The 12,639-nt window shown below is 37.8% G+C and overlaps 1 protein-coding gene across 1 annotated transcript; it reads right to left on the bottom strand.

Annotated features, from left to right (window-relative positions):
• Window positions 1-64: 64 nt before the first annotated feature.
• Window positions 65-12,540, bottom strand: smc2 (structural maintenance of chromosomes 2). The gene is made up of 24 exons (XM_056772085.1): window positions 12,275-12,540; window positions 11,797-11,946; window positions 11,579-11,701; window positions 11,458-11,496; window positions 11,228-11,338; window positions 11,083-11,127; window positions 10,695-10,928; window positions 7,765-7,914; window positions 7,038-7,271; window positions 6,241-6,400; window positions 5,556-5,673; window positions 5,340-5,478; window positions 5,115-5,234; window positions 4,830-5,034; window positions 4,564-4,699; window positions 3,918-4,042; window positions 3,644-3,837; window positions 2,985-3,128; window positions 2,545-2,739; window positions 2,247-2,447; window positions 2,042-2,158; window positions 1,782-1,942; window positions 1,411-1,558; window positions 65-759 (listed from the first exon to the last, which is right to left on the bottom strand). Exons 1-24 carry the CDS (start codon window positions 12,440-12,442, stop codon window positions 577-579), a joined length of 3,600 nt encoding a protein of 1,199 aa, XP_056628063.1. The 5' UTR covers window positions 12,443-12,540; the 3' UTR covers window positions 65-576.
• Window positions 12,541-12,639: the final 99 nt, after the last annotated feature.

Here is a 12,639-nt window from a genome sequence, read left to right as displayed (position 1 = left end):
CATTTTGACAGCCCTTGAAAATATTTCCAAGTAATTCCATACCCCAAAAAAGCCAAAGTCATGATTTAAATTTAGTCCTTTATACCATGTCATACACAAGTAAAACATCCGATTACATTTTTTGGCAAAATGTCAAAACTGTGTCATCACAATTTCTCTTCGAATGTATTAAAATGCCATATGTACATCTGGGCATGATGGTAATTTCTAAAGTCACTACCATACTTGTATTTTATTAATAAAAAAAGCTTGCAGAAAAAGAGCAAAGACTCATAGATACATACTACAAACAAATATAATGAAAAACACTGTACAGAGAGAAAATACACTAAAGTCACATGGCTACTACAAAGTAAAAGCACAGAAAGGCTGCGCGCATAAAAATAACATGCAAGTAATGGAAATAGGTGATTTACAGACCTGTTTGACATGCATTATCTGAGTGCATGTTTGAAACGCTTTGGCACTGAGCATTTAAAAAATGCCATTTCATTTGAGAGTACACCTCTAAGTGATTACTGGAAGTAAAAATAGCTTAAGTGTGTAATGTATTTGCATGAGTAATTCAGAAAGCGTTTAGCTGGTGATTATTTGACGCTGGCGTTTGTCCTTGGCTTTCTGCTGGTTACGCTGTGCCAAAACTTTTCCCTCGTGCGTCTGAGCCGTGCGCGTTACCGCGGAGATGCCGTCAACGAACTTGGTCTTGAAGAGCACGTTTGCGTTGGTGAACATTCCGTCTTTTAAAGACACCACCACGAACTGAAAAAAGTAAAAAAGACACTTTGATTGCTTGCCTGATAAAATACTGTCATATTGTAATGAAGAATAAATGAAGAAGGCCCCAATTCTTATGCTTCTTGCAAAAACTTATAAAAATTGAATTAAGTTGAATTAAAACATATGCATGAGGGTATAATAGACAGTTTGCTGCGGTTTTATCAAATGATTTGCATTTGCATTGCAAACATGGATTTGATTTATGTTATTGCTATAAATAGTTTTGCTATTAAAAACCTACAAACAATAACTGTGTGAAAGTCAATTAGTCAATTATTAAAATTTATATCTTCATTTTTATCTTTCAAATTGTCAAAAAATGTCCGCAAAAGGGCCATGTGTTATTTTTTCTTTGCATCAAATATCTCTAATTTAAATTAGAATAAGAAATAAAGATTTTTTCTTAAAAACATAAAAGCTTGACAAGGGCCGTCCACATAAGCATGAAGCATTTTTGTATTTTGGGGTATAACAGTTTCATGTTTATCTCAATTTGACAAAAAAAAAAAAAAAAAAAAGACTTAACTTGGCACAAGTTAATAAAAGTGTCTGTTAAAAATTTAAAAGAAACCGGTAAACTCCAATAATTTAAATATTACTGCAGAAAAAAGACTAATTATATGTGCGTTTTACCTGTGAATGTGTGAAATGTGTGCGCAGCATCTGTCCAATGTTTTGCGTGTGCGAGAGATCAAGAGCAGCGTCCACTTCATCCAGGATATAAATGGGAGCTGGTTTGAAAAGCAGCATGGCCAAAATGAGAGAGAGAGCCACCAGAGACCTAAAACACACACACACACAAATGCATCAAGCATCAAATGAGAATAAAGAGGAAAGCACACATACTGGGAAATACTGGCCAAGTCCTGTTTGCTGGCATAAGATCTGATGCTCTAATGGACCTGTGGCTAAGAATGTTGACCTAGAGAGCTATTAAAACAGCTAAATATCTAAATGGCTATTGATTCCAGGGTTGTTATGCCACAATTAGCAAGAATGCTGACCTTTGACCCCCGCTGAGCTCTGTCAGGTTCTCTTTCCAGGTGTTCCCTAGAGCCACTTTAAACTCCAATCCGTCCAGGACGCCACGCCCCTCGGGCGGAGCCAAACGGGCATTTGCACCAGGCAGGAGGGTGGAGAATATGGAGCCAAAATCCTTGTTTACCTGCAGTGACACAAATTGTGCTGAATAGGATGCATCTCAGATTTTCCTAGTTGTAATTGTACTTAAAAATCTTAAAGAATGACAGGGTTGGTATTTTACCTTTTGCCACGCCACATTGAGCGCCTCATTCTTTTTCTGGTCCAGCTCTTCAATTGTTTCCAGAATTTTGGCTTTATCGTTCTCAACAATCCGCTTCTTTTTTCTAAGATCATTGTACTGAAAACAATCAGAGAATATTTAAACGCCATTATGATTCCTGTTGAAAACATTCTATTAGTGTCACTAAAGATGTAAAAGGTCATACCCTCTCTTCGGCCTCACTGAGCATGTTCATTGCCCTACGGTTGACGTTTCTCTCCAGCTTGTCTTTAGTCTCCTCAAGTCTCTTCAGTCTTTGTCCGGCTTCTTTAGGACTGTTGGTCTTGAAATCATAAGCAGTGTTGGGTTGACCGAAGAGATGCTTCTCAGAGGAGATCCAGTCGTTCTCAGCTAACATGCGGGCAACCTGAACACAATGATTAGACCCATACATAACACTTCCTTTCCATTAGAACCATAAAGCTTGTATAAGAGAAAGTGAACGAGACCACCAGAGCACTCACTTTGGCTGTGGCATCAGCGCTGTCTTTCTTGTGTTTGCTTATGTTGTGTTCCAGCTCTTTGATTTTGAGCTGGGCGTCGTTGTTTTGTTCTCGGAGGCGGTTGGCTTCTCCAGTTTTTCCTTTGATCTCTCTCTCCTGTCCCAGAATCACCTCCTTCTGCATGGACAACTGCTCCTGCGCGACACGCACTGCCTCCTATACACACGTCATGTAAAAAATTCAAGGATATGTGTAAGCACAACTCAACAAATAAAACAGTAAAAAAAGCAAATGAACACGCAATCTATTGACTATTTCTTGAATATACAGACAGCTCTGCCCCAAACTTATGCCATTGTTTGCCAGTGACATTGTTGCACTGTCCAGTTTATGCTTTGCTATTTTCACAGAATGGAAATCTTTTTATGGCACATGTTAAAAAGTTAAAATGATTTCTGCACCTTATTGGCCAAAACATGTGTTGTCATGGTGTCGATCTGCTCCTGTATGGCTTTGATGGCCTCATCGACAGCCTGTATCTGCTGCTCATATCCAGCCTGTTCTCTCTTAAGCTCCTCCAACTCAAGGGCTACTGCATCTGCCTCCTAGAGAGAGAGAGAGAAAGAAAGAGAGAGAGAGAGAGAGAGAGAGATGCACTTATTTAATGTACACTAAAACATTTTGTAGTATTAACTATAGTAATTGGATACATTGTAGCATCACTGTAGTGCACCACTTTGGTAAGACTCAAAAACACTAGTGTCTAGGAATTTTTGTAAAGTTTACCGTAGTAAATACTAAAGTACACTATCATTTTTTTGTATGTGCGGACTAATTCAAATGTGCAACACATTTCATTTATTCAGCAAAGTTTATAAAGGGATATGTTAGGCTTACTTAAAACGTAAAACAGCCAGTAGGTGGAAGCAATTTTTTACTGAGTAAGTAAATCATTCAACCAGTTAGTTCAAAGCGGCTGAATCATTCTAGAACGAAGCAAGTGTCTAGAGCAATTGACTCTCTGAAAGTACCTTATCTTTTCAAGGACTGGAAATAACTATGTTCCTGTTAGTTCTCAGATATTCCCAGAGGCCTAGTTTTATTCAGTGTCATACAGTACCTGCTGTTTCTCTTTCAGTCTCTTGTTGAAGGCGTCAGCTTTGCTCTTGGCCTGGTTGAGTTTCTGCTGCGCTGCCTTGAGTTCTTTCTCTCTCTCTGCTTCTGCGTTCTTCATCTTGTTCTCCAGAACTTTGTACTTCTCTTCTGCCTTGCTCTGAACTTCCTTTGTCTTCTCTAGCGTTTCCTCTGATTCCTCTATAAAAACACGTGAACCGGATGTTAAAGAACATCATTAAAACTTCAATACTTCATACTTTGCAGAAAAAAATATGCACCAATGGTCTTGCGCAGGTTCTCCAGTTCCTCCTGCTGTTTGTGGAAGGAGCTCTGCTGAAGTTTGGTCTCCAGGATCCGAGCCTCCTCGGTCTTCAGGTCCAGCTGCTGCTTCAGCTGACGGTACCTTACAGAAGACAAAAAAAACGCTTTAGCCAGTCATCTCATTCTCTTTGATCTGATTGGTCAGTGAGGATTTAAAGGGATACTTTATCCAAAAAAGAGAATTCTGTCATCATTTACTCACCTTCAAAGTTGTTCCAAATCTGTATACATTTCTTTTTTCTAATGAACACAGAGAATGATATTTGGAAGAATGCTTATAACCAATAAGATCTTGCCCCCCATTGACTCCCATAGTAGGAAAAATTAAATTTATTTTACATAATACATTTTGAAGAATGTAGGACAGCACACAGTTCTGGGGCACTTTTGACAACCATTGTATCTTTTTCCTACTATGGTAGTCAAGGGGGGGACAAAATCTGTCTGGTTATAAGCATTCTTCGAAATATCTTTCTCTGTGTTCATCAGAACAAAGAAATGCATGCAGATTTGGAACAACTCGAAGGTGAGTAAATGATGACAAGATTTTCCTTTTTGCTAAAGTATCACTTTAAGCAGATCGCTGATTGGACAGTGACTCACTTCTCAGCTGTTCCCTTGAGGCCACTGAGCTCATTCTCCACAGCGGTGAGTTCAGACTCTTTAGCTCTCAGACTGTCCTGAACCTCCTTCACCTCCGCCAGCTTTGACAGGACTGAGGCTGACTGAGAACGTGCACCTAGATACAAAAAAAATCTAATCATTCATTATTCTACAATTAAAGTATTTTTTAAGTATATTTCAGTAACTATAATTTAAAGTAATGAGTCTTTAACATTTTATGACGTTTGTGTATTTCATGCGCAAACCTCCAGTCAGTGTTCCCTGGGGGTCAAACACATCTCCTCCAAGCGTGACTGTCTTTGTGCTCACACCTTTTCCAAAGGCAACTTTTTTAGCATTGTCCAAACTGTCACACACCAGCGTAGTGCCAAACACATACTCCATGGCCTTCCTCAGCTCGGACTCATAACCTACCAATGACAGAGCTGTGTGTACGTTATCTGCTCCAACCTGCAATACGAAACAAACTGTTAAGCTTACATAAGAATAAATATCTAAGCTCAATGATGCTTCTTTAGCAGGTACCTCACCAGGTTTTTAGCAGTGCGCACTACGTTGTCATTGAGGGTACGGGCTGAGATCTTGTTCAGAGGAATGATGGTGTATCTGCGTTTCAGTTCACCCTTTTCCAGAAGCTTCTTTCCCGTAACCTGCCGACAGTTTTGGTGTTAAGCCAAAGAATAAATTCGCTACACAGTAATATAAATAGTTAAGGATGAGATCTGTGTGATAATGTTTTGCAAAGAAAGCCTCACCTCATTGTCAACCACGACGTTATAGAGTCGACCACCAGCTACCACCTCCAGAGCTGTAGCGTTTGACACGTCAGTCACGCTGAAGAGATTTGCCACCAAACCCTTCACCTTACTGCTGTCCCAGCCCCTCTCCGGGTCCCTGTAAAACACGAACATCATTGAATCAATGTTATGTTTATCTAAATCATATGTATATGGAGTCAAATTGATTCTTACTTGTATTCAAAGCGCAGGTTGGGGAACTGGCCCATGAGGGACTCGTATGATTCTCTGAGCCGAGCGACATCACGAGAAAACTGCCTCTTCTGCTCCAGAAGACCCTCCTCTCGTCCATCTAAGCACATTAACACAAATGCGTTACAACAACACCATTCTAACAGGAATCTTTGCACTAAAGTGAAATAACCTGTTTGCTTACAATAACCGTACATTTAATGATTACATATTTCAATTGGTGTACCCTGTAACATAACTTCAATCAACATCTTTAAAATATTGTTTATCTGAATATAAAAAAAAGAACTAAGTGTGTCTATTATAAAAGACTATATAAAGGACAAGGCTTATGGATATTCACTTTTAGAAGTCCACCAATTCATTCTCTTTTTTTTAGTTCAAGATAAGAACAAACTGACACTGCACCAAATTCAGCTACAAGCACATTTAAAGGGATAATTCAGGCAACATACTCGCCCTACATACATTCAAAACCTGTATAACTTACAACTGTACAATACAATCTTGTATGACAAACTATTGTATGTATGCAAAACCACCAAGACGTTTCTCAAAATATCTTCTTTTGTGTTCCACAAAACAAATAATTCATAAACAACAAGTAAATAAATGACAGACTTAATTCTTGCGTGAACCACGATATTAATCTGATCTCATTCAGTACCTTCGTAGTTAAGTTTCTTCATTTCAGCCTGTAGCTTGTCCATGTTCTTTTTCACGCCCTCAAATGTGTCCTGGTCCTTTTTGTAACCACCGTCCATCTTCTTGACCTGAGCCTGCTTAGTCTTCAGCTCTTGCTGAGCATGTTTCAGTTTCATTTGAGCCTAAGAGAACAGAAGACAAAAGATATATTTACTACTACATACATACTATCAAAACACAGATACTGTAGAAACATGAACAGTTGTTAAGTAGCATACAGCAGGACACCTCTTGCACCTGAAAGTAATCGAAAAATAGATCACACGTGTGGAGGTATTTTAGTGTCCGGTAAAAACAGGACTGTATCGGACTTGAAAACGTGTAATCGGATCACTCACCAGAATAAACCTAAAAGGGACAGTTCACCCAAAAATGAAAGTTCTGTTTTCATTTACTCACCCTCAAGTTGTTCCAAATCTGTATAAATTGATTTGTTCTGATGAATACAGAGAAAGAAATTTGGAAGAATGCTTATAACCAAACAGTTCTTGATCACTATTGTCTACCATAGTAGAAATAATTGCTTTATAATTGTCTTTGTTCTGTTGAACACAAAATATATTTTGAAGAGTGTAGGACAGAAAACATTAAAAATGTTCCTACTGTGGTAGTCAAAGGTAGTCGAATTTTATGCAGATTTGGAACAACTTGAGTGTGTGTAAATGATAGAATGTTTATTTTCTGTTGAACTGTCCCTTTAATACCATTCAGACACACCCTGTTGAAATTTGGTTTGCCCTAAAAAAAAAAAAAAATCACCTGTTTGGCCTCAGTTTCAGCTTTGCTCATGTCATTCTTGCAGGTCATCATCTGCTCATGAAGCGTGGCCTCGACTCCATCCTCATTGGCTGAAAGGCCAGCTGACACGGCCTTAAAATGCTGTTGGGCCACCTCCAATGCTTCTGCATCTTTCTGCCCCTCCTCCTGAACCACCTTCAGCTGCCCCACCGCCTTAGCAACCTCAGCTTCCTTGGCCGACATCATAATCTTATCCTAGTTCAAAGTAAATATTTAAATTATATAATTTTGTATTCAGATTATATACAGTAACTATGCAATTAAAATTTGCATTGGGAACCATACTATTTATTGGTATTTTTACCACTGAACTATGCAGAGAGACGAGATTTGGGTGATAGTTCACCCAAAATGTAAAATTCTGTCATCATTTACTCAGCTTCTTGTCATTTCAAACCTATATGACTTCCTTCCTTCCGCAGAAAAAAAAGATATAATTTTTTTTGACTCGACCACATTCACTTGCATTGATTTGGTGTTCAAACAATAGAAGTGAATAGGGTTCAGTGCTGTTCGCTTACCAACTTTCTTCAAAATATACTTTTAGGGTGAGTAAATGATGACAGAATTTTCATTTTTGGGTGAACGATCACTTTATGTTTTTAGTTTTAAGGTAAAAGAAACAGAGCCAACACTAAAGACAAATGTATGATAAGAATTAATAACAAATCTTGCCAATCCTGTTTACCTCCTCCATGTTTTTGAACAGATCTTTTCTTTTCTTGGTTTCGTCTTTCAGATTTTGTTTCTTCAGATCGAGAGCGCTCTGGGCCTTTGTGTCTACTCTCTGGGCTTCAGAAACAGTCTCCTCCAGAGTCTTCAAAACTCCTCCGACCTCCTAGAGAGACAGACACAGTTATGAAGCATGCTAATGGAAAAGATCTGGAGGAGAAATAGATATTCAATCAATCAACCGCACACTTCTCTAACAGATATCAATTTGCATCATAAAATATTCACAAATGATTTCCCGTACATTGAATTTAATACTTTTGTCAGTCCATTACCCATCATAACATCCAATATTCAGACCTTTAGTCGCCACAACTGCTCCATCACCAAACCAGTTAAGGTGAATGTTGCTATTATCAATGCAAAAACACGTATGCCACAATCTGAGGTGACCAATGAGTGACCCCATCATCAGATTCAGCGCCTGAGCCTATCGGGACCATAAAGCATCTTAATAGCATTTCTCTTTTTGTTAATATAGACTAACACAGTTTGTTCTGCACAGTTAAACCATTTTTCTTTACGCTGCAAGTGACACATTGAAAATACACCTTGTCAAAAGTATTTGTTCAAGTATGTATAGTATACATTATATACAATACATATTCTTACCCTCAAACAAACCTTACTCTAGGGCTGCAACAACGAATCGATAAAATCGATGAAAATCGATTACTAAAAAAGTTGCCAACGAATTTCATAATCGACTCGTTGTGTCGCGCGACGCGGAGACGTTTGATTATTAAAAAAAAAAAAAACTTTATTTGAGCGTGGAGCAGATCTGAGCGGAGTGAGCACACTCGGTTTCTCTCGCGCACTGATGCTAGCAGAGTGTGGCGCGTCATAGACAGGGCGGAGCTAATAAAAAAACGAGCTGAGGAAAGATACATGACGGAGGCAGAGAAATCCGCGCGACCCAAGTCATCCAATGTGCGGGAGCATTTCACACTAAATAAAACAGAAAAAGTGCGTTAAGTACAAAATATGCAAAAGCGACATGGCATGGCACAGGAGCACCACGGCAATGATCCATGATGACTGTAAGTCGCTTTGGATAAAAGCGTCTGCCAAATGACTAAATGTAAATGTAAGAAAATTAAGTGATGCTTAAAACTTCTGTTTGAAATTATATCTCATTAAGATTATTTTTCGTACCCCATTGGCAGATAATTTTGCTTGTTTTAAGAAAACCATCACTTAATGTGAGATGTTTTCTCAGTAAACAAGAAATCATTTCTTATGCTTTTTCATGTGTCTTAAATGTTCCTTGATACAAGATTTTTTTTAATATTTGGACTGACAACAGGACAAAACTACTAAATTAGAAAAGCAATTTTTGCAGTGTATATTCTGTGCTTTGTCCCATATAGGTTAATATTGAAAATATATTTGTGTGTGTTGTACTTTTTAATTTAATTTTAAAGTTCTTTCATAGCACTTGGTCATCTTAAACTGTGTTTAAATGTGGTGTATAAATGAAGCTTGCACTTACTACAATGATGGTTATAATTTAATGAATAAGCTTCAAGTGAATTTGAGAGAGAGAGTGTGTCAGTGTGAGAGTTTGTGAGTGTGTGTGTCTGTGTGTGTGTGTGCATCTGCGAGTGTGTGCGTCTGCAGTGTAGTTTAGAGAACAAGTTCTTACATTCAAACAAATCCTGTTACATTTTCTGATTTGTATTGTTCTTTAGTTTTTAAAAAATTATTTATTGTTCTGGCAGCTCAGGTGGCACTTTATTTAGAAAAAGTCTATATATTTGGCAGATGTAAAGCATACATGTGTATGTTTTTTGTGTTAGTCCATTTTTATTTGATTTTATTATTATTATAACAGTTCAGGGATGTTCAAGGAGCAACATGTTTGTGCACTTTCTAAAGATTTTAGTTCTGTTTTTGAATAAAGGGTTGGAAATGAATGCTGTTCTTGATTTTTGTTTATATCCGATTCATCGATTAATCGGAAAAAATATTTACAGATTAATCGATTATTAAAATAATCGTTAGTTGCAGCCCTACCTTACTCCAATCTTTAACATAAAAATAGCATTAGTATATCTGTGACCCTGGATCACAAAACCCGTCTTAAGTAGCACGGGAACATTTTTAGTAAAAGACAAAAATACATTGCATGGGACATTATGCAGGGCTGCACATACCGCAGGTGTTATTTAAATAGCTCTCGTGTTGTTAAAGCGGATGGGTCTGCGAGACATATATATCTATATAGGCTTATATTGCTTTTTCTACTAAAGTATGCATTGTTATATTAGTGTCAGTATTTTGGGGGCAATTTATATAGTTTAATTTAAGGCATTATTTTATTTGCATATTGTTAGAACATTGCTTTCGTGGTTATGTTCTGCATTATTTCGCATAATTTAAATTCCTGTGTAAATGCTTTTGTGCAGCTTTAGAGCCGCATTAATGGTCTGTGTAAATACACATTTGTGCCACTTTAGATTCAGTTTCTGTGCCGCCATAACTGTGTTAAGAGGCCATAAAACTGACAACGTAAAACAATTATAAAAATAAGCATAGGACAGTGGAAAACTGTTATATTTCAAGAGCTCATTCTGACTAACCTTACACACTATGTCTATATCAGATTTGCTTCTTTTTAAATTTGTTCACAGACTATTAATCTTTCTTTTGTGTTGGCCATAATCTGTAGACTGGCCAAAGCTAAGGTCAAAGCTACTCTGTTCATCAGTACCTCTACTCAAAATCTGAACATAGATACATATACGTCCTAATTCATCACATCACCAAATACACATCCTATTATCATGTGTAAATGATGGGCTTATGTCTCTGTGTGTACTGTGTAGTGCTTACAAAAGTGCACTAATAGAAGCCTGTTCTTAGATCACCGTAACCCCGACTCACCTTATCCCTCCTGCGCTCCAGCTCATTTATCTCGGCGCTCAGCTCCTTCACTTTGGCCTCATTCTGTCTCATATTCTCTTGCAGCAGGGTGATGGAGCTCTGCATCTCCTGCAGGTCTCCAGCAGACTTAAGCTTGGTCTCTTCAGCGCACACAAACAGGTACGCCACATACAGACGACTCAAGTGTTCGATCTCACGCATCAGCTTCTGGTACTCCAAGTAGGACGCGCGCTCCTGAGGAGGACAGCGAAGAACAAGGACAAAAGAGAATAAATCATGGCAAATGCTTTATTTTTGGGTGAACCGTTCCTTTAAGAAAGATACAGTTTATTATGCTAAATAACTAAAATATTATATAAACACCAGAAAAACTTTATTTAACACAAACCTCTTTCAGTTTCTCCATAGCAGGGGTGATCTCCTCATCCAGGATCTGTTTCATAAACACCCGAGCACACACCATGAGAATTTCTTGGTAATACCACATAATTAAATTTAACTAACTAAATAAATGAATGAATTGAAATACGCACGGTCTGAATCTCTTTGAGTTTGGCATCTTTCTTCTCTATGGTTTTCTGAGCACCGATCTTCTTGCACTCATACATCCTGGTACCTGCCGCCTCTTCAATCATGGCCAGAATCTAAATACAAAAAACCCTGTTAACATATATTTATATATATATATAAATATATACATTTGAACTTTAGCTTCTTCACAAAGATTAATATAGTGATTTACTAAAAAATGATGACATCTCACCTCAGGAGGCTTCATGTTTAAGACCTTGGTGATTCTTCCCTGAAATAAACATAAAATTGGAATGACATATGTACTAATAAAACGGCCTTATGCGTATAATCAATGTCAATCGCATGGCTACCTGCATGATCAGAAAGTGAGGGTTGTTGACATTCAATCCAACGGAGCAAAACAGATCCTGGACTCGCAGGTTGTTTGCATTTACACCATTAATGAGGTATTTATTTCGTCCACCTATGACCACCTGCACAACACAAACAACACACAGTTCGTTCTCTAATGCAAGTGTTAGGGAATGTTTGAAATATTTCAGTATATTTGTGGACACAGGTCTCAGACCTGTCTTGTGATGGTTATCTCATCGTGCGTCTCAAACCCCAGAGGACTTTGTTTCTTGTTGGAGTTGTCGAAAGTGATGGACACTGTAGCCTTGGTGATGCCAGCCAGACCATTTTTGTACACCAGATCTTGCAGATTAGTGGCACGAACCTGCAGGGTTTACAAACAAGAAGCATTACATTTTGGCTTTATATCAAACACGTCAAATCAAGTAGGACTTATCGTTTTTATATTTTGTACTATTTATTAATAAACAGACTTTTGAATTAACTTAAAGATATGTTAACTATTATTATAGTTTTAAAAATAGATAAGCAATAAGGCATTCAATAAAGGTAAGAAGAAAGCATTTTAAATATTTTGAAATTTGTAATATTTCATCTGAATGAACATTAATTTTGTATTACTTTGGAATTAAAGCTTTGTGAGGGGTGTCCTGTAAAACTCGACATGCTTTAAGGTATTAGATCATACCCACCTGTGATAGGTTAGTTATCCCCAACAGAAAGCAGATGGAATCCAGTATATTTGACTTTCCACTACCGTTGAGTCCAGTAATGGCGTTAAAAAACTGATCAAAGCCGTTAATCTCCGTCCTCTCTGCGTAGGACTTGAAGCCCTCTAGTACAATAGACTTTATGTACATTTCGACCAAACACCCTACGAGTAAAATACAAACGCAACGCTACAAATCGGTAAAACAGTGTGCAAAATATCCCCAGTGAGCTTCCAAAGTGCTTTCAGTTCAACCATACAAACTTGAAATTTGGCGCCAGGCACGCTTCCGCTTTGCCGTTTGAAAAATCTGAAACAGTCTAGTTAAGTTACCAGTTAAAATACAAA

The sequence above is a fragment of the Triplophysa dalaica genome, chromosome 2, assembly GCF_015846415.1.
Source record: "Triplophysa dalaica isolate WHDGS20190420 chromosome 2, ASM1584641v1, whole genome shotgun sequence".
Classification (NCBI taxonomy): Eukaryota; Metazoa; Chordata; class Actinopteri; order Cypriniformes; family Nemacheilidae; genus Triplophysa; species Triplophysa dalaica.
The sequence above is the reverse complement of the archived record's forward strand: the minus strand, read 5'-3'. Positions and strand labels throughout refer to the sequence as shown.

Coding starts and splice junctions, on each gene's coding strand:
- smc2 (XM_056772085.1), bottom strand. CDS start 12,442: ATGTACATAAAGTCTATTGTACTAGAGGGCTTCAAGTCCTACGCAGAG. Junction 6,401..7,037: donor CTGAAACTGAGGCCAAACAG/GTGATTTTTTTT, acceptor CTGTTCTCTTAG/GCTCAAATGAAACTGAAACA. Junction 2,448..2,544: donor GCGCTGATGCCACAGCCAAA/GTGAGTGCTCTG, acceptor CATTGTGTTCAG/GTTGCCCGCATGTTAGCTGA.